General features: G+C 38.9%; 2 protein-coding genes across 4 annotated transcripts; one reads left to right on the plus strand and one right to left on the minus strand.

The window, feature by feature from the left end:
* On the plus strand, window positions 1-23,245 carry LOC108345581 (phosphoglycerate mutase-like protein AT74). 3 transcript variants are annotated; one of them, XM_052874161.1, is made up of 4 exons: window positions 2-584; window positions 2,114-2,518; window positions 20,658-20,685; window positions 20,871-20,907. In XM_052874161.1, the coding sequence occupies exons 1-3, from the start codon at window positions 146-148 to the stop codon at window positions 20,675-20,677; spliced, it is 864 nt and encodes a 287-aa protein (XP_052730121.1). In that variant the 5' UTR covers window positions 2-145; the 3' UTR covers window positions 20,678-20,685; window positions 20,871-20,907. The 3 variants fall into 3 exon arrangements, with proteins under 3 accessions (XP_052730120.1, XP_052730121.1, XP_017439680.1); XM_052874160.1 differs by having other exon boundaries at window positions 1-584; window positions 20,658-23,245; XM_017584191.2 differs by lacking the exons at window positions 20,658-20,685; window positions 20,871-20,907 and having other exon boundaries at window positions 3-584; window positions 2,114-2,859.
* On the minus strand, window positions 4,215-24,037 carry LOC108345580 (uncharacterized). The gene is made up of 12 exons (XM_017584190.2): window positions 23,853-24,037; window positions 23,671-23,711; window positions 23,435-23,535; window positions 23,272-23,352; window positions 19,890-19,969; window positions 15,294-15,345; window positions 14,666-14,755; window positions 13,381-13,449; window positions 13,143-13,244; window positions 5,260-5,328; window positions 5,100-5,156; window positions 4,215-4,491 (listed from the first exon to the last, which is right to left on the minus strand). The coding sequence occupies exons 1-12, from the start codon at window positions 23,939-23,941 to the stop codon at window positions 4,384-4,386; spliced, it is 939 nt and encodes a 312-aa protein (XP_017439679.1). The 5' UTR covers window positions 23,942-24,037; the 3' UTR covers window positions 4,215-4,383.
* Window positions 24,038-25,027: the final 990 nt, after the last annotated feature.

Genomic DNA, 25,027 nt, shown 5'->3' on the forward strand with positions numbered 1-25,027 from the left:
ATAAAAGCAATTAAATTCTGATATTTACAAAACTAGTAACAGTATTTGATTTTCAAAATCCGTTGCAGAAAGAAAGGGCGTGTCTGTTCAAATTCTGAAGTAGTTAGAACATTGTAAATTTGAAATTGAGGGAGAAAAGAAAAATATGAAGGGAGTGCTGCCGAAGAGAATAATTCTGATGAGGCATGGGGAGTCGCAGGGGAACCGAGACATGGCGGCGTACACCACAACTCCCGACCACAGCATTCATTTAACCGCGCAGGGTGTCGGACAGGCGCGTCAAGCTGGCGTCCGCCTCCGCCGAGTGATTGGCGGGGACGGCTGCTCATCGGACTGGCGAGTGCAGTTCTACGTGTCGCCGTACGCACGCACGCGATCGACGCTGCGCGAGGTAGGTCGGTGTTTCTCGAAGAAGAGGATAATTGGCGTGAGGGAAGAGTCGCGGATTCGGGAGCAGGACTTCGGGAACTTTCAGGAGGAAGAGAGGATGAAGGTGATAAAAGAAGCCCGCGAACGGTTCGGGAGGTTCTTCTATCGCTTCCCCGAGGGAGAGTCCGCCGCCGACGTTTTCGATCGCGTTTCAAGTAACCTAACTCTCTCTTCTTTACCATTGGTCTACAAAATGAACTTCTCATTATCCTTCATTTTTTTATTTAATTTATCGATAAATACTTTAGCAGTTGAATTATCACGATTTGAACGAACTTTCACAGAACTAATAATTCATAAGAGAAGAACGATAATTAGACTCGTTTTTCTTAGTTTTAATAATTTTCAATCCATGAAGACGCGTTTTAAAAAATGCTTCTCTGACATGTTTAACTAAAAAAAGAGAGACTAATCTATGTTAAAAATCTTAGTGAAAACTTTTGCTGAGATCTTCTGTTCTAAAATCTATATTTTCTTTATCCACCTTTGAAAGAAAGATCTTGCTTAAAAGATGCAGACTTAATTTAAGTATGATGAAATGAAACTAATACATGTCCTTCCAACATAAAGGTTTTCTAAAGATCATTCATTAATTACTATTATAAGCAGTAATACCAATAATAAATTTTCTTGATATCAAACTTTAACATGAGTAATGTTTTTTCTCTATGAATTTGGAGAATGAAAGGGAATCAAATCGGTTCTCAAGCACAAATGTTACCAGCTAGTTTGATTATTATATTGAGGTATCAAATGGTTAGGGAATAAAGTGAAATGGGTATAGGAGACGGAAAGGATTAGATAACAGAATAAATTTATATCTTTGCATATTTGAAAATGATAAATATATTTTTAATAGTTGAAATTTAAAGTAAAATTGGAATTCCTCTTTTTGAAACTTTTGATATATATTGTTCCAAACTTTAATAATAGACTACTATAATCATTTTAATACAAAAAAAAATTAAAAAGTTAAATTGATTAAAAAAACTATATTTAGTTATGATTTAAATTTAAAGACAGCATAAAATATATCAATGTTTCATATAAAAAAGAATTTCAATTTTATATTAAATGTTCATTTACTAAAAATATATTTAATTTTATTTTAATTTGACAAATGTGACCAATAATATTTTAAAATTTTAGCATATTTTATGACGTAAGATGTTGAAATTAAACAAAATTTTAAAAATAAGCTTCTGTTTTTTTTTTTTTCATTTAAACTTATTTGCCCATATCATTATTGAGGTTTAACGCTTTTCCATATTTTAATTTCTGAGTGTCAGCTTAACAAATTATATTACTATTTTTTTAAAATTAAGTATATTTTACTTCTTTTTTTCTGAGTTTTGTCGGTCATTATGACATTAACATTTATCAGACTTAAACTAAGAAGTCAAATGTGTTTAATTTTAAAATATTAGTGATAAAATTTATTGAATTGAAACTTGTATGAAAAAATTTTGAATGGTAAAATGTGCAATTAGAGTCAAACTAAAACAAATTTCGTATTAAAATTTTTGTTGTCTAGTGTGAACTATTAGATAGTTCATGATTGTGTCAAGTAATCACTATGTTAAATATTTGTCAAAGTTTTTAGGAAAGTAATTTTTTCTTTAATATTAAAACATAATGGTAAAACGTGTCTAGATAACAATATTCCGTCTTGATTGGTTTACAGGTTTCTTTGAATCTCTGTGGAGGGACATAGACATGAACAGGCTTCGTCACGATCCTTCCAATGATTTGAATTTCGTAATTGTTTCTCACGGGCTGACATCGCGTATTTTCCTTATGAAGTGGTTCAAGTGGACGGTTGAGCAGTTTGAGGTCCTAAACAATTTCGGGAACTGCGAGTTCCGTGTTATGGAGCTAGGAAATGGTGGTGAATACAGCTTAGCTGTTCATCATACAGAAGAAGAAATGCTGGAATGGGGACTCTCTCCTGAGATGATAGCTGACCAAAAATGGCGCGCCACGGCGTCCAGGGGTGACTGGAATGATCAGTGTCCCTGGTACCTTGGGGAGTTTTTTGATCATCTTACTGACTCTGATGATGATGATGATGCTCCTGTGGAAAATGAAGGTGATCCTAATTCTTTAAGTGTATGTACATAGTGTGCTTCCCATATTGGTTTATAGATTGATTTTTAGTTTTAAATTACATGAGAAGGGGTTCAATAGGATGGAAGGAAACTAGGAAAGTGATAGTTGACACTCATAGGTAGTCTTTTGATTGTAGGTCGACTACGCAACTTTATTCTGTTTGTAGGGCTTTGTATAATTGTATTAAAGCTTCTTTTGCTTCTTGTCATGATGGCAAAGCCTGCGTTATCATTGTTTACAAAATATTGCAATGTTTTAATCTGAGTTCAGTATGGTTTCTATGATGGATATGATGAATCTAGGCACGATCATTTTGTTCAGTATGGTTTATTAAATTTCTCTGATTCATTTTCATATGCGGTCTAGTATAGAACAAACAGATATTGCACAGGACAAAGTTGGAGTATTTGCAAATACTATTGGTATCAGAGTCTTGTGAGAAACTCAGATGAGAGGACATGTGCATTTAATAAGATGAATAGTCGATTTCTTTCGAATTTAAGAAGCAGAAGAGGACTTAGAAATATTAATGTAAAGAATAAAAGAGAGCAAATCGTAGAATCATTATGGCCACCCATGGCATTCACACGGGGCTTGTGTAAACTCTAAACCACTAACATATTACACCCGAAACGTGAAATTAAGAATATGACTTGTCAGTGAGATCAGAAGCCACTTTCAGAATAGGTCGCGGAGGAGGCATTGGTTCTTCTTCCTCATCCCGAGAACCTATTTTTTGGAAGGACTTACTCCAGATCCTCTTAAACTTCTTAGGTGGCGGAATCTCTTCCACGTTCTCATTTATGCTTACGGTTTTCCTTATAGATCGCGTTGCTGCTAAAGTTGGCGCTGGCGTTGGCGATGTTAATACCTCATTTTTTCCTTCCATCTTATTATCATCGTTCATGCATGAGTTATTCTTCTCTTCAGCTAGCTGTACATGAGAAGAAATAGAGTCGCCTGCAAGACCTTCAGTTGGTGGAAGCTTCTTGCCGTCATCAACTTCGCTTGGTGTCTTTGACTGAACCTCTTCTTTTGCTTTAGAGTCAGAACCTCTTAGCGCAGTCGAGCTTGAACTGTCATGTCTAGAACGCCCTAAAGTCACCTTCTTTGACGCTTGCGAAGTCAGAGCTTTTTTTAGGAAATGGTAGAGCCTGCAACAAATGCCCATTGGTTGAAATTGGAATTCTCTTTTGTCCATCTGCTAAAACTTACCAAGAGAAAAAAAAAGGTGTGAAATGGGTGGAAGAAGAGATTGATTAAACCCACCGTCAACTAACAATATAGAAGTTTATATCAGGAAGTAGATATTGAAATATTTTGAAGATATTCTTTGCTTTTCTTAGAAAGTTGCCATTGAATCTGAAAGTAGAAAGCAAGAATATAGGAAGGCATTGCTTGACACTGCATCTCCCCTGCTCTGATTATGTTTACTGCGATACGACCAAATTTGAGCGATGTAATTAATTGTTATGCTTTAGTTACTCTTTCCAAATTATTAGCAGGGTTGTCGAATTAATACGGAGTTGACAATGTATTTGTCGTGATGAAAATGTACAGGGTTGGAGAATAGAATCTCTTTTGCCCATTCTTCCACGTTTACTATTTCATTAAAGTTTTACGTTGGCAGATTCCATTCCCACAAGGAAAGAAACTGACAAGGAGACACGAAGAAATAATTTCCAAATGAATTTCATTCGAATAACAAAATTTGCACAGGTTTACACCTATACTTTTATATTCAAAGGACAAGGCTCCAGAGACAAACAAATATAAGAATTCAGCTCAACAGTTACAAGATGCAACACGGGAACAGCTAACTATCATAAATATTAGTCTTTTTATTCAACTAGATAAGTATGACGCTTTTGGTGTTATCCGTCCACATAGACGCCACCTTGCGCCAGGGTGAAACATAGACTTCTCAAATACCCATATATCACGGACAAGAACCTGGAAAAAATAGGAGCAAACTTGAGTTAGCAATTGATTTTGGAAGTCAAAAGGATATGAATTTCCCTTCACTAAAGCAGTTTGTCATTTCCTAGAAAATGAATGAGTAATCTACTACTATATAATTCATGCCACAGAAAATTCATTCCAAACTGCTCCCCTCTGTATTACCAATGAGCGAGAAAATAAAAGCCAATGAAGAAAGAACCAACTAACTTTTCCTTGATGGTTAGGGTTTTTTGATAATTTGGTATAAAGAAAAAGGAAATGAATATCCAGGAATGCCACAGGGACGGAATGGAAACATTTTTTTTTTGAAAAGTGTTTCTTACAATAATATTGAATTCAAGTTCTATTAAGCTTAACAATTGTTTCAACACACGTGCTTTTGAAAAAAAAAAACAGAAATAGTTAGGAGATGGTTTCTCATCTACTATAAAAATACATGCTTAATTGTCCCGTAGACAAACTTCTAAAGAACAGAAATGTGTACATAGGTCATCAAATTTGAAATGCTTTTGAATACATGCTTACATGTGTTCAGAGAAACAAATTTGAAATACAAAAAACTGTTTTTAAAAACAATAATTAACAAGCATCATTATTACCTCCTTGCTTTTATCTCCGGCTACCACGGATCCTTTCGAGTCATATGCTTCAAATTTCTGCAATTAATATAACATTTATTTAATGTTCTGAGTGGTTTAGGTTCCTATTACTCATGGTATAAGTTTTCAGGGATTGGAGCAATTTTAATGTAGAGCATACCTGTTTAGCCAAAATCTCGAGAGTAAGCTGAATAAATGTTTTATCTAGGTCTTTCCTATCAACTCCAATCTGTAATTGAAAAGAAAGTCATCAATAAAAGAAATCATTATATTGAAAACCAAAATACTGAATTGAAAATATGTGTGAGAGAGAGTGACAATACAATTCAGCATCACATATAATCTGCACTTCAGCATGAAGTTAGTAGATCAAAAGGACGTGCTTGTTTGACTAGCACTTCAGAATAATATACAATTAAAATTTTGTTGAACTATTTCATCCCAGAATTTATACAGTGCAAACTAGTTTAAAAACTTCAAAATTAAGTTTTTTGTTCAACATGATGTGCTAGGACATGGAGGGTTTATGAAAGGAGAAAGATAGTAGAGAAATAAAGATGAGTACTTAACTGTTGAGCAGTTAAGGGGGCGGGAAAAGGTCTATAAAAAGGACCTCTTTTGTAGTTACGGGTAGACAATTTTTACTTTGAGTTGTAGACCGGTTCAGACCTGGTGAAGGAAGTTAAGCTCCTGGTTTTCCCAGTTGTATTCTTGATTCTTTGATGTGAATACAGCCGATTCATTACCGTTTCTTTTTGTGAGTTTTACTGAAGTGTGCGAGTGAGGTAGAAAGTTAGGATTCTTACCCAGATTCCTAACAAAGTGGTCCGACCTGCCGGATCCCAAATCGGGGGAGAACCGAATTGAGGGAAGTTACATGCTCTGGAGAACCGAATTGAGGGAAGAATGAACGTAGTTGAAGGACGAATGGAACATCTGGAAATGGCCGTAGACGGATTGAAGGCGGAGTTAGCAGCAAACCGGCAAGACTCGATCGCGATGCGTAAAGACATCCAAGAATTGTTACGGTTGATGGGTGTGCAAACCAAGCAAAACGGGGAGAGCTCCGACGGGAGCCATGGTTCAGTCAATGATAATGAGGGTGGCCGGCGCGACGACGCAGAAGGAGAAAGAGATGGGGAGCGTTCAGAGAACCAACCCAATTGGAGGCGAAGGGTGGAGTTACCCACTTTTGAAGGACCCGATCCTTTGAACTGGATTAACAGGGCCGAAAAATTCTTTGAGATACAGAAGGTGGCGGAGGCGGAGAAGATCGAACTGGCCCATATTAATGGAGGGAAGCGCCGGTTATTGGTTTAAGTTTTGGAAGGAAAAGGCGAGCGACCGATCGTGGGAGGGACTCAAGGAAGTGTTGTTGTTCAGGTTCGAGAGTCGCTACCGTGGCAGCATTTTTGAGAGGATGGCGGCAATCAAGCAAACAACCACCGTGGAAGAATACGTGAGAGAATTTGAAGCACTGGCCAGACAGACGAAGGCGTTTTCGGACGACCAGTTGTTGGGATACTTTCTGGCGGGCCTACGAGAGGAATTGTGATGCTAGGTTAGACCGCACGACCCACAAAATTTGATGGCAGCGATGAAACTGGCGAGAGACGTCGATGAGGCTCTACGCAGGCTAGGTTTGATGGGTTGGACGACATCGAAAAATTCCCCCTCATGGGGGCGAACGACAGGAGGAGGAGCGGTGGTGGTAAGAACCGAACCGCCGAGGAGCAATCCGGGAAGAATGACCCCAACCGAGAGCGTCAGATCAGTGAGACGAGACAGCGCGACCGGGAGTAATTCGGCGAGAGGAGGAAGCCCCGTGGGAAGTGATAGTAGAGGAAGGAACTCGCGAAACCTTCCCTACCCAGAATTTCTGAAACGAAGGGAAGAAGGGAGGTGTTTTAGATGTGGGGGGGCCTTCAGCCCTGGGCACCAATGCCCTGAGAGGAGTTTACGGGTTGTGTTATTAGCGGAAGATGAAGAGGAGGAGGTCAAAGCGGAGCCACAACGAATGAAGCTATCGGCTTTTTCGGCCAGTGGATTTGCAGATGGAGGGGCCATCTTGCTGGCCAACCAAGGTATTGGATAGAAGGATCCAACAGCAAGGGGAGGACAGGCGGGAGCAGGTTCTAGTTGAATGGCAAGTAGGAGGGGCGGATAGTGCAACTTGGGAAGACAAGATAACAATGCAAGAGCATTTTCCAGAGTTCAACCTTGGGGACAAGGTTGATCCTCAAGGGGGGAGTAATGTTAGGACATGGAGGGTTTATGAAAGGAGAAAGATAGTAGAGAAATAAAGATGAGTACTTAACTGTTGAGCAGTTAAGGGGGCGGGAAAAGGTCTATAAAAAGGACCTCTTTTGTAGTTACGGGTAGACAGTTTTTACTTTGAGTTGTAGACCGGTTCAGACCTGGTGAAGGAGGTTAAGCTCCTGGTTTTCCTAATTGTATTCTTGATTCTTTGATGTGAATATAGTCGATTCATTACCGTTTCTTGTTGTGAGTTTTACTGAAGTGTGAGTGAGGTAGAAAGTTAGGATTCTTACCCAGATTCCTAACATGATGCCTACAAGATATAACTAGTAACTCCAGGGAGATCTCCAGAGAAACTATACAAAGATACCAAGAAACAAACTGATTAACTTCAAAGTTTTCAGTAGTAAAATGGTCAGAACATCTCCAACAATGCATCCTACCAAAGCTAATCATAGTTATACTATTACTTGATCCAATGGGACCAGATTTTGATCAGTGATAGTGTTAGGAGGTTAAGAGTGTACGAAAGAAGAAAGAAACATTAATTAGCCTAACTGCCTTAGCAGTTGGGAAAGGCGGGAAGGGGTTGTATAAATAAACATTGTATTTTGATTAGAGGTAGTTTTTGGAGAGTTATAGTTTGACAGGAATTCTTTAGTCCTGTAAGGGGGAGGTTAAGCTCTCATCACTAGTATACTTTGTATTCTTGACTGTTGATAATACAAAGAGAGGTTATACAACATTCTGTGTAGTATATTGGAGTGTGTCAGTGTGAGTTTCTATAGGTTTCTTTACCAGAAACCTATCAATTTGGTCTGACCTGCCGGATCAAGAGGACATGCGGAGTGTTTGGGTGAAAGCCATGGAAGGGAGAATGGAGGCGCTGGAAATCACAATGGAGGGGATGAAGGTGGAGGCTGCTGCCGTGCGACGGGATATACAGCAAATGATGCGGATGATGGGGGCGAGAATGAACAATCACGACGGAAACTCTAAAGGGAGTGACAGTTTGGTGAGTGATAATGGGGGAAGACCTGATCATGTGGGGATACAGCACAATTGGCGAAAACGGGTGGATCTACCATCCGTCGAAGGGGTGGAACCTCACAGCCCGATTAATCGGGCAGAACGTTTCTTTGACATTTAGAAGGTGGCGGAGGAGGACAAGGTGGAGCTCGCATACATTAGTATGGAGGGTAGTGCAAGTTACTGGTTTAACGTTTGGAAGGAAAAAGCCAAGATTCGTTCTTGGACGGCCCTAAAAACGGCATTAGTTAATCGGTTTGGAGGGGGGTCCAGAGGAACTGTGTTTGAGCAGCTTGCGACAATGCGGCAAGAAGGATCAGTGGAGGAGTACGTCCGGAGCTTTGAAATACTAATAGGCCAGACTCGGGGGTTATCGGAGGAGCTGGTGCTGGGGGTTTTTCTCGCCGGTCTGCGAGAAGACATAAAGGGGCAAGTCCGCATTCAAGATCCTCAAGAATTTATGGTTGCGATAAGGATCGCGCGGGATGTAGAAGATGCGGTGATGAGGTCGAAAGGAGGTGGCTGGAACAGGATCAAAGTTAACCCATCGGGGTCGCGCATGATAGGGGCGGTAATACGTGGCGAAACCGAACATCAGTCCACGAACCGGACAGGCGGAACGGAGGGTAATGGACTAGCAAGGAGAGATGGAGCGATGCCTGCGAGCAGCGCGAGAGGGAGTGTGACCGGAGGCGGCAACAATCGGGGAAGGGCGGTGCGAAACTTACCATATCCTGAATTTCTTAAAAGGAGAGAAGAGGGTCGATGTTTCCGATGTGGGGGTCCATTTGCACCCGGCCACCGCTGTTCGGAGAAGAGTTTGCGAGTATTGTTGTTGGCGGAGGATGAGGAGGAGGACGCAGAAGAAGGGGTAGACCAAAATCCAAAGCCTATGGAGTTATCGACTTGTTCCGCAGGAGGGTTAACCCAACCAAAAACGATGAAATTAAGGGGAAAGATTGGCGACGGGGAGGTGCTGGTCCTCATCGACAGCGGGGCCAATCACAACTTTATTAGCCGGAGACTGGCGAAAGAGCTGAAGCTACCCATAAACGACACGCCCCCTTATCAGGTGAGTTTGGGGGATGGACAGAGGAAAGAGACTAGAGGGTGTTGTGAGCAGGTAGAAATCGTTCTGGCAGAGGCAGCAGTTGAGGAGAGGCTCCATTTATTCGAACTAGGCGGAGTAGACGTCATCTTGGGGGTTGAATGGCTAGCTAAACTGGGTGAGGTGATGATAAATTGGAAAGAAATGACAATGGGGTATAACGTGGATGGTAAGAAGGTGATGATACAAGGTGACCCAGCTTTGGCCCGACAACTGGTGGAGCCTCAGTCTTTATTAAAGTTGACAGATGCTGAGTCATGGGTGATAGCTTGGGATCTGGGCCGAGTGGAGAAAGAGGTGGACGGTGAGGGGCCAGTTGATTTGACGAGGGAGCAAAATGCAGAGTTGGAAGCAGTGTTGCAGGCGCACTACTGAGTATTTCAAGAGGTGCAGGGATTACCACCATCTGGGATATGGAGCACCGAATTCCACTGAAGGAAGGGGAGGATCCAGTAAATGTACGTCCCTACAGGTACCCACACCTGTTGAAGGGAGAAATTGAAAGACAAGTGGCGGACATGCTGAAAGCCGGGATGATCAGGCCAAGCACAAGCCCTTTCTCTAGTCCGGTTATCTTAGTAAAGAAAAAGGACAACAATTGGCGTTTCTGCGTGGATTACAGAGCTTTAAATAGAGCCACAATATCGGATAAATTTCCTATACCCGTAATCGAAGAGCTCTTGGATGAGTTGAGAGGAGCTACCTATTTTTCGAAGATCGATTTAAAAGCAGGCTATCATCAGATTAGAATGGGGAAAGAGGATGTACAGAAGACGGCTTTCCGCACACATCAGGGCCATTACGAGTTTTTAGTAATGCCCTTTGGTCTCACGAATGCGCCATCCACATTCCAGAGCGCGATGAATGGTCTCCTGCAGTAGTACCTAAGGAAGTTTGTACTGGTTTTTTTTTTATGACATTTTGGTATACAGTGCTAGCTGGGAGGAGCATCTTGGGCATGTGGATCTGGTGCTAGGCGTATTAGAACGGGATGGCTGGGTCGCTAATAGAAAGAAGTGTGAATTCGGGAAAAAGCAGATAGGATACCTGGGACATCAAATCTCAGAGAGAGGAGTCGAGATGGACACGGAGAAGACCAAAGCGGTTTTAGAATGGGAAGAACCAAAAACCCTGAAAGCATTGAGGGGTTTCCTCGGTCTAACAGAGTACTACATGCGATTTGTGCAAGGATATGGGAAGCTTGCCAGGCCTTTAACGGAGTTGTTAAAGAAGGGTAAATTTGTGTGGTCGGAACAGGCTAGAACCGCGATGGAAGCATTGAAGACTGTTGTCACTTCTGCGCCAGTCTTGACTTTGCCAGATTTTACTCAGATGTTCCATGTGGAATGCGATGCTTCAGGAGGAGGGTTGGGGGTCGTGCTGACTCAGAACAGGAAACCTATTGCCTATTTCAGCAAAGCCCTATCGGAGGGTTCCCTGAGTAAATCTATCTATGAAAAGGAGCTAATGGCGGTGGTTCTGGCAATCCAACATTGGAGACCCTATTTGCTAGGGAGGAGGTTTGTGGTACATACTGACCAACGCAGTTTGAAGTCCTACTGGAGCAGAGGATTACAACTTACAGTCAACAAAATTGGATAACCAAGCTAATGGGCTATGACTTTGAAATTGTATATAAGACAGGGAGTTCCAATAAAGTTGCTGACGCCCTGTCCAGAAAAGAGGAAAGAGGAAAGAGGTATGGAGGAAGCGGCATTGCAGGTGATATCCAGGTCATATTGGCAAGACTTCCAAGAAGTGTTGCGAGAGGTCGAAGAGGATGAAACGTTGGGCAGAATAATAAGAGATATCAAAAGAGATCCAAACTGTCATCTAGCTTATACATTGGAGAATGACAGACTACATTATAAGGGGAGGCTGGTAATATCCGCCAAATCAGCTTGGATCGCCAAGTTATTGGCTGAGTTCCATGTGACCAGTACAGGAGGCCATTCTGGGGTGTTTCGCACATATAGGAGGATCGGCCAAGCTTTATATTGGGTAGGCATGAAGAAAGCAGTCACGGATTTTGTGGCGGGATGTGTGGTGTGTCAGCAGCACAAATACATGGTTGTCTCGCCCCAAGGGTTATTACAACCCTTACCTATACCCCAGGTAGTGTGGGAGGAGGTAAGCATGGACTTTATTGTGAAGCTACCCAAGTCTCAGGGCTATGATGCCATATTGGTGGTGGTAGATCGGTTGAGTAAATACGCCCATTTCATGGCACTCAAACATCCCTACTCAGCGAGAACAGTGGCCGAGGTGTTTATTAGAAAAGTTGTCAGGTTGCATGGGATCCCGGTTTCGGCCATTAGTGATAGAGATCCCCTATTCTTAAGCATATTTTGGAAGGAGCTTTTTAAGATGCAGGGAACCCAACTCAAGATGAGCACAACATACCACCCGCAGACAGATGGGCAAACGGAGGTGGTGAATAGAATTGTGGAAGGATATTTAAGGTGCTTTTGTTCGGAACAACCCAAAAGCTGGAATGCAATGCTACCTTGGGCGGAATACTGGTATAATACCAGTTATTAGGGGGCCGCGCGGTGCACACCATTCGAAACAGTGTATGGTCGGGCTCCTCCATCTTTGAGTAGGTTTGTTCCAGGAGAGACACCGGTGGAAGGAGTAGCCCAAGATCTAATGACACGGGACAAGGCGCTGAAGCAGTTGAAATTCCATTTAAATCGGGCCCAAGATTTAATGGCACAACAGGCAAACAAAAGGAGGAAAGAGGTAGATATTAAGGTGGATGACTGGGTCTATTTGAAGATTAGACCCATCGACAATCTACCATGCCTACTCGGTTGCATCCCAAGCTCGCAGCTCGTTATTTTGGACCGTTTCAGGTGGTTCAGCAGGTGGGAAAAGTGGCATACAGATTGCGGTTGCCTGAATCTGCAAAGATACATTCAGTTTTTCATGCATCACAGCTGAAGAAGGCCGTGGGGGAAAAACAAGTAGAGAATGATCTACCAACCGAGTTGCAAGCAGATGGACCAACTTATTGGCCGGTGAGAGTTCTGGGGGATAGACAACGACAACAAGGAGACGATATAATACAACAAATTTTGGTCGAGTGGCAGGAAGGAGGCAGAGAAGGAGCAACCTGGGAAGACAGGGTGACTATCCAGGATCAATACCCTGAGTTCAACCTTGAGGACAGGGTTGTTGAAAGGGAGGAGGGTAATGTTAGGAGGTTAAGAGTGTATGAAAGAAGAAAGAAACATTAATTAGCCTAACTGCCTTGGCAGTTAGAAAAGGCGGGAAGGGGTTGTATAAATAAACATTGTATTTTGATTAGAGGTAGTTTTTGGAGAGTTATAGTTTGACAGGAATTCTTTAGTCCTGTAAGGGGGAGGTTAAGCTCTCATCACTAGTATACTTTGTATTCTTGACTGTTGATAATACAAAGAGAGGTTATACAACATTATGTGTAGTATATTGGAGTGTGTCAGTGTGAGTTTCTATAGGTTTCTTTACCAGAAACCTATCAGATAGCAAGTTCATGCCTCAGCTCTTTGATGTGATCTAATGCCAGTAAAGGCAGATGTTCTTTCTATTCTTTCATATTTGTCCTATATTTTGAGTTGCCCTGCCACATCATGACCAAAACTTAAACAGTGCAGAAGAATACTAACCAGACGTGCCCGCAGAGTTCGAATCATAACAACAGGCTCAACCATTTCCCAATATACCTTGCTCCATGCAGATTCTCTTTGTTTAATTTCATTCTTAAGTGCCTTGGACAAGAAAATGAACACAAGATCTCAAAAATTAAACTATATTCCCTTTAGAAATTATTAATGAAAATAATACACAGAATTGCATTATAGGTCATATTCACTAATAAAATCACATAAAAGAACTGAAGCATACAGAAAACATCTTCTCAGTAACTGATTTCCGTAAAGATCTTCTGTCACCATTAGCTATTAGAGTGTTTATCTGAAAAAAAATGTATATATACATATAAAATATCAGCATTGGGGCTAACAAGATATCCCTACTGAAATCATAGAGGAAAAGAAAGTCAATACAACAACGTATACTACAACCAATAGAAAGAAACTACCAAGAAATAATGATTACAAATTGTCCTAGCTGGTTAAAATTCAAAACATGAACAAATACCAGACAAAATATCTTTTTGTACTTAATTTCTTCAAGTCATTTGTTTAAATTGGTTCTCCTGAACACTATCTGAATTGGCTGATCACTCCAAAATGGTCTCCCTTCAAATCTTTCCAACAATACACTCTCCTAATATATTAAATTATAGCTACCATGCACCAACATTCTGTAACAGAAAGTGCGTGCTTCCAATTTTGGCATTCACAAGGTGTGGCAATTCCACAAAATAAGAATGAATTTGTTTCTTAAGAAAGGGCATCAAATGCCATTAGGTATCTGCTTTACCCACACAATCTGTTCAATTAAATAAGGATTTGAAATCATCATAAGTAACTCAACAACTAGCAGAGATTTCAAATTTAAAAAAGACTGCATGTTCAGAGCAGCATATTCATCATTCATAATTTTGAACAATTTAAACACTTGTATCAAATTAAATTAATTAATAATTGATCCCTCTAGTTTTCAACAAATTGATGTAAAGTAGACCTATATCATCTGACAATCTTGAAGATTTGGAACTGATCCACATCATCTCTATGGCAGTAGAGAATCCAGAGATAGTGCAACACTAGCAAACATGAGCCCCGTAAGAAAAGATATGGGAATACAAGTCAGTTTTACAAATGTGGCACAGTGGCACTATCTTTTCTGACAATAGAAACAATGAAACACCAGGAGGACTGAATTTATTTATTTGTTTCAATTAGAGATTTTAAAGATATGAATCATATTGTTAAAGTTGGAACTAGTGGGACCAAAAGTGTAATTAATGAGATATTTTTTCCATTTCTTAATTTCTTTTAGTTCCTTAATTTCTTTTAGTTCTACAGTAGTGCTGCCTGAACTAACAGGTAATTGGTAAAAGATCTTATCAAATGGTAGAATCAGTAACAAGAAAGAAAAACACATTATTTGATTTACTTAGCAGACACCACCACCTAAAGGAGAAAGACTTTGTTGGTTAGTTGTTGTTTGATCTTGTCACGATGAATTAGACAAAAAAATTAGTAAAGGCAACAGAGGATACCTCCTTGTACATATTGACAGCCTCTTTGTAGAACTGTTTTTTTGAATATCCCTTTTTTCTTAATTTAGCAATAGCATAGGCACTTTTGAGCTGCAACAGAGCAAAACACAGCTTGATTAAGGTTATTGATAGGCTCCATTAAAATAAAAGGGTCCAGGGTCAATATTTTCAGATTGATTTTAATTTTCTTTTTCTTTTCCACTCTGTTATAAAAGATAATATTTAGAAGAAAAAGGGAAGAATGAACTCAAAAAGGAAAATAATTCCTCCCTAAAAGACAGCAACAATCTGCTGCGATTCTCCAAGAACGGGTGTAAAGAAAAGAGAGAATGGATCAAAATAAGTCCAGGGAGAACACTTTCAGAGTGATTTTAATTTTAATTTTCTTTTCCAATCTATTATAAAAGAGAATATTTAGGAGAAAAGGAGAAGAATGACGTCAAAGAGAGGAAAATAATTCCCCCTTAAAAGAAAGCAGCAATCTGTTATTATCCAAGACTGGGTGTAAAGAAAAGAGAATGGAAAGAACAATTTGGATGAATGGTTACATTAATATAGTTTGGCCCTATTCTCGAAATTTGGGGAAATAATGCAAACCAAAATTAAAATAATTTATATGCATAATCACCTCAAGAATTATGTCAACTTTTGTTCTTCTCCAACCACTTATAGTGAACCATCTGATGATTCAGAGAAATTATACATAAGATCATGATAAATCATTATACTTAAGATTGAAACTGTAAAATAATTCTAGAGGGCTTGATTGATCCCTCTCACAATCTTCTATTTATAAGAATAAATTGATACACAAATACATGATAAATAGGGTAACCCTAGACACAATATAATCATGATAAATAGGGTAATCCTAGACATAATATAATCATGATAAATAGGGTAACCCTTGACACACTATAATGATGATAAAATAGGATAAATATCCTAACACTCCCCCTCAAGCTGGAGCATACAAATTGTATGTACCAAGCTTGGAACAAATAAACTCAATCCGAGGACCCCTTAATGACTTGGTCAATACATCTGCGAGTTGATCGTTTGACCCAATAAACTCAGTACATATTTCTTTGGTCAACAACTTTTCACGAACAAAATGACAATCAATTTCTATATGTTTAGTCCTCTCGTGAAACACTGGATTTGATGCAATGTGGAGAGCAGCTTGATTGTCGCAATACATCTTCATAGTATGGATGTCACAAAATTTAACCTCTTGAAGGAATTGTTTCACCCATATAAGTTCACATGTTAGTGATGCCATTGCCCTATACTCGGCTTCCGCGGTTGATCGAGCTACTACATTCTGTTTCTTACTTTTCCATGAAATAATGTTTCCTCCCAGAAAAACACAATATCCTGTTGTAGACCGTCTATCAATAGGTGAACCTGCCCAATCTGCATCACAATATCCAGAGACATGAATGCTTCCTTTATCTTCATATAACAATCCTTGCCCGGGAGCCTTCTTTACATACCTTAGAATGCGAATGAGAGCATTCCAATGGTCAATACATGGAGCCTGCATGAACTGACTAACCACTCCAACTGCAAAGGATAGATCTGGCCTTGTAATAGTGAGATAAATCAGTTTGCCAACCAGCCTCCTATACCTCTCTGGATCGGAGAATAATTCACCTTCTTCTGTCCTTAATTTCTGGTTTGGGTCCATGGGACTGTCTACCGGTCTACAATCAATCATGCCTGTTTCTTGTAATATATCAAGAGCATACTTCCTTTGGGAGATTACAACTCCATCTTTTGATTGCGCTACTTCAATGCCTAAGAAATATTTGAGACTTCCAAGATCCTTGGTTTGAAAATGTCTACACAAGTACTCTTTTAGTTGAGATATTCCAACAGCATCATTTCCTGTAATGACAATATCATCAACATATACTATTAAGTAAACACATTTCCCGAGAGAAGAATGACAATAAAAAACTGAATGGTCTGCTTCACTGCGTTTTAGCCCAAATTTTTGAACAATGGAGCTAAACTTTCCAAACCAAGCACGTGGGGATTGCTTGAGGCCATATAGAGATCGATGCAATTTGCATACCATACCAGACTCCCCCTGAGCAACAAACCCTGGAGGTTGCTCCATATAAACTTCTTCCTCAAGATCACCATGTAGGAAGGCATTCTTGATATCCAATTGATGAAGTGGCCAGTGACGAATGGCTGCCATGGCAAAGAAGAGACGAATAGTAGTCATCTTGGCTACAGGAGAGAAAGTGTCACAATAATCAAGACCATAAACCTGAGTGTAACCTTTTGCAACAAGCCGAGCTTTGAGCCGATCAATTTCACCATCAGGGCCAACTTTAACTGCATACACCCATCGACAACCAACCGCCTTTTTTCCTGGGGGAAGGGGCACCAGCTCCCAAGTATTACTGTGGTCAAGAGCCTGCATTTCTGCAATCATAGCTTGTCGCCATCCAGGATGATCAAGTGCTTCTTTCACATTCTTGGGTATAACAACAGAGGACACTGAGGATAAAAGAGAAAAATAGGAGGGCGACAATCGATGATAGCTTAGAAAATTATAAATGGGATGAGGGTTCCGAGTGGAACGAGTACCTTTTCTGAGGGCAATAGGCCATGCTGAATCATTTGCACCAGGAGGCGTGGGAGGAGGTGACGAGGGAGAAGAATCTGAAGTAGGAGATTCACCATTGTCTTGGGGAGGTGGACTATCCATTGGGGCCCTGTGTGGGATGATCTCAGTATGTGGAGAAACAGGTGTAGAAGGATTGTGATCATGACTGGGAATGACAGAGACAGTGGAGCTATTTGACTCAACCATTGGAATAGGAAGGACCTGCTGGAGGATAGAAACATCCTGAACAGATGGAGAGAAGTAAGGAGTCTGTTCAAAGAATGTGACATTGGCAGACATGTAATACTTCTTAGTTTCAGGAGAGTAACACCGATATCCTTTTTGAAGTCGAGAATAGCCTAAGAAGACACATTTGAGAGCGCGAGCGGAGAGTTTGTCTAGACCTGGAGACATGTCATGAACAAAACATACACAGCCAAACACTCGGGGAGATGTATGAAAGAGAGGATCATTAGGAAACAAAATGGAGAAAGGGACTTTATTATCAAGAGAGGAGGAGGGCATCCTATTAATAAGATAACATGCAGTTAAGATGGCATCCCCCCAGTGATGGACAGGAATATGGGCACCAAGCAAAAGGGTACGAGCAGTTTCAACCAAGTGTCTATTTTTTCGTTCTGCTATACCATTTTGCTGTGGTGTATGAGGACAAGTAGACTGATGTAAGATACCATGGGAACTCAAGATGGCAGAAAAGATTTATGATCAAAGGTTATTGAACAATTTAACATTTTAGTCAACTGGCTTAAGGAAATTAAATTAAAAGGACAATTAGGGACAAAAAGGACTGAGTTGAGATTGAGGGAGGGAGACAAAGAAACATGACCGACTCCTTTGGAAGAAGTTTTAGATCCATTTGCAAGGGTTATGAAATGAGGTTTTTCTCGAAAGGAAATAGATGAGAACAAAGAGGTATTACCAGAAATGTGATCAGAAGCACCTGAGTCAATTACCCATGAATTTTGACATTCCATAGATTGAGAAACGCAGGTTGTTGATGTATTGGGAGATTGAGATGGTTGTGCCAAGCTGTTAGACTTTAACCTTAAATACTCTTGATATTCATCCTCAGAAAACATAGAAGTAGAGGTTTCAGTTTTCAAAGTGGAAGTTTCAGTCTTCGAAATATTGGCGGTTTTGGAAGGGAAACCATGTAAGGAGTAGCAATTCTCTTGAGTATGACCCATCCTTTTACAATATGTGCATTGAGTACGTCCCCGACCTCCTCGTCCTCCTCCTCTAGTGCCACGTCCTCCTCTTCCTCGTGTGGCAACCATGACAGATGGTTCCACTAGTTCATGCGCTTCTTGAGTTTGAGATACCGGGACACGCAGAAGGCGAGTGGTCAATGTTTCCATAGAGGGGACCTCATGACTAGTTAGAAGTTGATCTCTGAGATGATCAAAATCGGGATGTAGGGCACGAAGGATCAACACCATGTAGAATTTGTCTAGTTTCTTTTTTATATCCTCTAATGGATCTACTTCCAAAAACATCCTAAGTTCTTCGACAGCAGATTGGGCTTCAGTCATGAAGGACACCATATCATGGTCTGCCATTTTAAGAGATGCAAGTTTATTCGTAGTGTCATAGAGACGTTGAATATCGTTGGCATAAATGCTTTGGGCTTTCTTCCAAAAGGAGTGACAAGTTTTGAAAGCCCTCAAAGATACAAAAAGTTTGGGTTCCACTGATTGCCATAACAGGGCACACAACTGGAAATCTGCTTGTTTCCACTGATCAGCTTTTTCAGTAGGCACATGGCTTCCATCTCGCTCAAGGTGGTCATAATGCCCTTGGCCAAGGAACCACATTTCAACGGCAGCAGACCATGATAGATAATTTTTTCCATTTAGCTTCTCGGAGGTAATTGATGGACTTCCAGAGAAGGAAAGAGTACTGCCAGACGCCATTTCTGAAGAAGACGAATAGTACTAACGAAGAACAAGAAAACCCTAAGGGTTTAGACGAAGGAAACTTTGACAGTGATGGACGACGGTGGCCGGCAATGGCGGGCGGTGGCCGGCGGTGACGGTGGCCGGAGACGGTGGCCGGACGGTGGCCGGCGACGGCCGACGATGGCCGACGGTTGACGGTGGCCGGCGGCGGGCAGCGGCGGGCGACAAAGAACTGTGGCGCCGGACAAATATATATTACGAGACAGAAACCAGAGCGGGATCGACCCGCTCTGATACCAACTTAAGATTGAAACTGTAAAATAATTCTAGAGGGCTTGATTGATCCCTCTCACAATCTTCTATTTATAAGAATAAATTGATACACAAATACATGATAAATAGGGTAACCCTAGACACAATATAATCATGATAAAATAGGATAAATATCCTAACAATTATAATAGTTTATAAGGAAATGTAATGCTTATACACAGAAGGCATATCAAAATGGTAAAGAAAATAACTAGAAAAAGGCATAAACAATTCTAAATGTTAAAATAAAAGCATAAATAGCAATGCAAATTTCAAATTTATATACACACACCCACATACACAACACTAGTCTGTTTGTGATGAAAAGCCATGTATAAACCATAGAGATTTAAAACCACTGAGATCTAACCTCTTCCAAAATGGGATTTTTTCACGAGGTTCATAAGGTTCATAGATAAATCCAGGACTTGATAGGGATATTTGTTGACCCTGCATCAATGATATGATAGCAAAGCATCAAAATAATTACCAGATCAGTAAATTAATGCCTTGTTTGACATATGTTTCTGTTTTTAATTTTTAAAACAGTATGAAATTTAAGATAAGATAACATTTTGAAAACAGAATGAATGAAAAACTTGTCTGGCAGGACAACTTCTAAAGTTTTGAAAATTGGCTAGGTTTGAGCTCCATCAATATTAATGGTTTACTTTTCATTCATATGCAAATGATACCATTGCATTTTTGTTAGTTAGAAAACTGCCATTAGTGAATGTACATATTTACAATTATGCCATCATGATTTTATGGAAACTGGTGTGGAAATCTTTTAGCTGTTTCTATATTTTAGTATTCAAAATTGACCTTGTAGGATAGTTTTAAAACATCTAGTAAGAAAACACTAACCAGACAACTTTTTGATCTTTAAAAACTCAAAACAGAAATCAAATAATCTCTAAATGATCACGGTGAAAGTCTAGAAAAAGAAATATTAGAAGGGATAAGATGTTCTAAACAATCAGACTCACTTATTTTAGTATAAAATTTCAAAAGTATAAATAGAATTCTAATTAAATAGTTTCATTATATAGAAACATACCATCTCTCTAAAACTTGTTCTCTTAGAACTCGTTACCTTCTCTCTAAACCTACTTATCCATTGTTTATCTATTTGAAGATCAGGAAGCGCCTAAGTGATCATTGAGGTTAGATATTCAAATCTATCCAATCAGTTTTTGTAAGAGAGTAAATTAGTTTATGCTCTTTTCTCTAGTTTCATGTTTTCTAATGCATGTGATGTTGGCTCTATCGCATGTGTCGTTTGAGTCTTCTATTAGTTTCTTTGTTGATTAGTGGTTCTAACGACATATCCTGGTGTTTTGTGGAGAAGATAGAGTTCCTTGAGCTGAAGGAGTTGTTTTAGGTTACATAGAGTCGTTTGAGCTTCTAACAGGTAAGGGAAGTTAAATATCTCGTTTCTAAAGTTTTAGTAACTTGATAATCTGATTTGGTGTGTTGGAATTGTATGGAACCATTGTTGAAATCTGTTTTGAGTTCTATGATATTGTGTGACATGTTGAATTGATAGTTTGATATGGTGAATTCTTGTTATAGATAGCTTGCTAATTGTAACTAGTTTTTTATAAGCTGAGAATGATAGAAATTTGTGTTTGATTGGTCATTTTGCTGCTGAACTTTGGTTTAGTAATAGGTTGAGTGCTGGTTGGAAATTGGTCTAGAATTGGCAGTTTGACAGGTGAAATTCTGAGAATCGTTTATTGAATGAGCTTGATGTTAAAAGTCTAAGTTTGTGCCATTTAGGACTTGGTTAGCTTTGCATATTGCTGGAAATTGGTCATTTGGTATGTTGTTTGGGTTTTTGGTTGTTATTGGTCTGATATGATGGATTGAGTTGCTGACCAATTGAGCAAATTGGTATTCAATATGATGTTTAAACATGTTTTTTAATCAATCAAGTGTCTACAATACCAATTAGGTCATTTGGATAGGTCTTGAGTGTAATCAGATCAAGAATCAAAGTTTCTGGTTTCTAGTGTGATGTTGAGTGGCACCGTGTAGGCTAAGCTCTACAAAGTCAGAGAGTCTCTAAGCTCTAGGGCGTTGAGCGTTGCGAAGTTAGAGGGCTCCTGTGTTATGTGGCACTGAGCGGTGCTTTTGGATGTTGGGTGCCACTTTGTCCTTGTAGGTTTGGACTCTTTTTCTCCTTATGCAAGGCAAGAGGTTGGCTCGCTAGGCAAGAGGTCTTGCTCATTGGGCACCAGTTCTGGTTTTTTTATGTTTTTTTCTTATTCTTGTTTGGTTTGATCTGGTTTATATAGATTCAATGTCTATTGTATGGAATTATGGATGTTTTGTAGTTTGTAAACATGGTTATATGTATGGTTAAAGAATGTTGTGAAAGAAATTCCAAGGAGGATGTTCTTGTGGTTGTTTCAGGTAGTGTATGAATTGATGTAGAGATTTTGTAGGAGGGTTATCTTGGCATTCCAATAACCATCCAATCTCAAGTAGAGAATGGTGGGTTATGTGGTGAGGGATAACAAGAGGTCTTAATCTATGGTTTTATTCCTTTGCCATAAGTAGTTGACAGATTAACCTTATGTGATAGCTTGGGTGCGAAAATTGTTTCATCACTACAAGTGCAAAACTCACCAAAGTTCGACATTAATAAATTTATCTGGATAGTCAACTCTAGAATGTAAGCTGATATGCTTTCATTTATTTGTGTTGATGTGTTTGGTATGCATGTTTCAGTTATATGTATGCTCTTTGGTAAATTAGTTTACCCTTCTATTTGTGTCTGTTGGTTTGTTTCTTTTCTCTTTTGCAATAATCACTTAAATGGTGTGAGTAGAGAATGATGTTTTTGTTGAGCAGGAGCTGGAGGGTGATGGGTGATGGTATAGATGTATAGACAGTAGGAGTGGTTTATGTGTACAGTTGATGTTTTGTAAAACTCTAGTTAAGCCTTAAGTTTTTGCATAGAAACTCTTAGTGTTTAAATGTCGTTGTATATAAAGTTTGTTGTTATGGTTATGAGTGGATAACTATAATGATATTTTATATGTTTTCTATTAAGTTAACTGTTCTTGCTTATTAAATATGTGAGACTTCCATAGTAGTGTTAAAACTATTAAAAATGGGATATTACAATCACACAAAGCTATTATAGATTAAATCCATTTACACTATCCTTTTAATTGTACATAAATGCACAACTTCAAATAAGAGGATAGCCTGAAATCCATCTAGCCATCAACTCTCTAGCTGGCTATTTTAGAGAACAAGATCCAAATGAGGCTCATGCACTTACATCTAGCATATCCAGGTTTTAAAATGGAGGCTTCTCGGGTGGTCTGTTAAGTGAAATGCTAATATGCTTTGAATCTTATGAAAATACTCTAAATTTATAAACAATCAAAATCTTTTTAATGACTTAGCTTAACTGTAGCCATAAACTACATGTCTTAGTTTCCCCACACCATGTCATTGAAGATAGGAAAACCTCGTTTGAAGAACCCATTTACCTCAATTGGTATTTTTTTTTCATAGAAAGGAAACATGATAATGAATTCTTAAAATCAACAGTTCCATAACTAAAGACTGAAGCCCAAAAGATATAGAAAACATTCATACAAAAAAGAACACCCCATAAATTTTATCTATTGTATATTTTGGATAAAACACATGTAGCATATACTATGTCCCATGAAGAATAGCAGAAACACTTGTGCGTCATAAAAAAAAGAAAAGAAACGTAAGAGAGATACCACTTGCCGCGCTTGTGCTGGGGCTTTGGCCTGAGTAGTTATCATCCTCTTATCGTTCATGAAAATGGACAACTCAGTCGCCTAAGAGAAACATAAAAATGACAAAAAGCTTCAATCCCAAAAATCACGGTCCTAATAGATTAAAATGTTCAAGACTATTTACCATTGAAGATCGCAGTGTCAAAGATTTTACACCAGTAAAGGGAAAGCCATCTTGGCCCTTTAATAAATGAGGATACAAACTCCTGAAATTACCCTCAGAACCTGATCAGGCAAAAACTAACTTGAATGTAAACAAGTAGATGTTAAAGGCCAGTTCCTAATCGTTCACGTACATCTCTCTTATAAAATCCCTTTCGCATAGAAATAAAGCAACAAAACAAATTTAAAGTAGATTACCGTTTGATATAGCAGAGGAATAAGTCTTGCAGCTAACGAGTCTGAAAATTTAAACACACCAAATTGATAGTAAGGAAATGCAAATTGCGCCATGACTTTCATTTCAAGGTCAGAACAACCATTTGGGTTGATAAAGAAGATGCATTTTGTCAGATCCCGATGAAAGCAGTGTTTTTACTCACAGATACGACGAAGATTCTCCAATTTGAGATGAACGATAAAGTGTGCGAACTAAATGTAAGCGTTTGAACGGCGTCGTCATCTTCAACATGGACTCAGAAACATTAATGTTACACTTACACCTTTGATAACAGATGAAGGGAGGATGCAAGATTCACCACCACACAGGTCTCTGGTTTTTCAAGGGTTTAAGCCTTCTTTCATTAGAAAAGGTAGGAGCTTAGAATTTAGGGAATTTCTTTTTTCACCCCATAAGTTGCTTCTGCACCCTATAAAATTTAAAACTGTGCAGTTGTTTTAGTTTTAATTATTTTTTTACTTTTGATTTTCAACAATCTTAGATTTTTCTAGTTTGGAGTTTTTTTTATTATTGTGTAATATGAAAAAAAAAGTTATTACTCTTGAATTTTAAAATTCAAATTCGAATAGTTATTAATCTAAAATATAAATTTCACTTCCACATTACTATTTGAACACAGTATTGTAATCCAACTTGCACAATTTGAAAGTCAAATGTGTAAACAGAATTCTATTGTTATTGAGACGAGCTTCAATAAATATATATATATATATATATATATATATATATATATATATATATATATATATATATATATATATATATATATATATATATATATATATATATATATATATATATATATATATATATATATATTATACCTAGGATATTTTCATAAATGTAGAGAGGTGGGAGGTGTAGAAGGAAGGTATTGGGTGTAAAAAGCAAAAGTCTATAATTTGCTTAGAGGAGTATTTGACTGGAAATCATTTGTTTCCTACACCCCACGATTACTAACTCCACCCCATACCAACAACAAAATCTTGAACTGCTTCAAACTACACCTTCGTTTTCAATAAAATTTGTTCCAAAAGTCTTAATTCCAGAAATGTTGTTCTAGAAGGCATCTCATGTGTTCATATGTTTCAAAAGTTTGATCTGGAAAGTTTATTTTGGAAAACTCATTTTGAAAAGCTTGTTTTCGAAAGCATTTCATGTGTTAGGAAAAAGGTGTTTTAAAAATCCTATTTTGAAAATCTTGTTTAAAATTTTTTACAATGCTTGTTTGGGAAGATTTTTGCAACCAGTAATCTAAAAGTCACCTTTAAAAGAAAAACGTTTCATCCTGCACCTCCAAACTTTTTATCTGTACCT

The sequence above is a fragment of the Vigna angularis genome, chromosome 3, assembly GCF_016808095.1.
Source record: "Vigna angularis cultivar LongXiaoDou No.4 chromosome 3, ASM1680809v1, whole genome shotgun sequence".
Classification (NCBI taxonomy): Eukaryota; Viridiplantae; Streptophyta; class Magnoliopsida; order Fabales; family Fabaceae; genus Vigna; species Vigna angularis.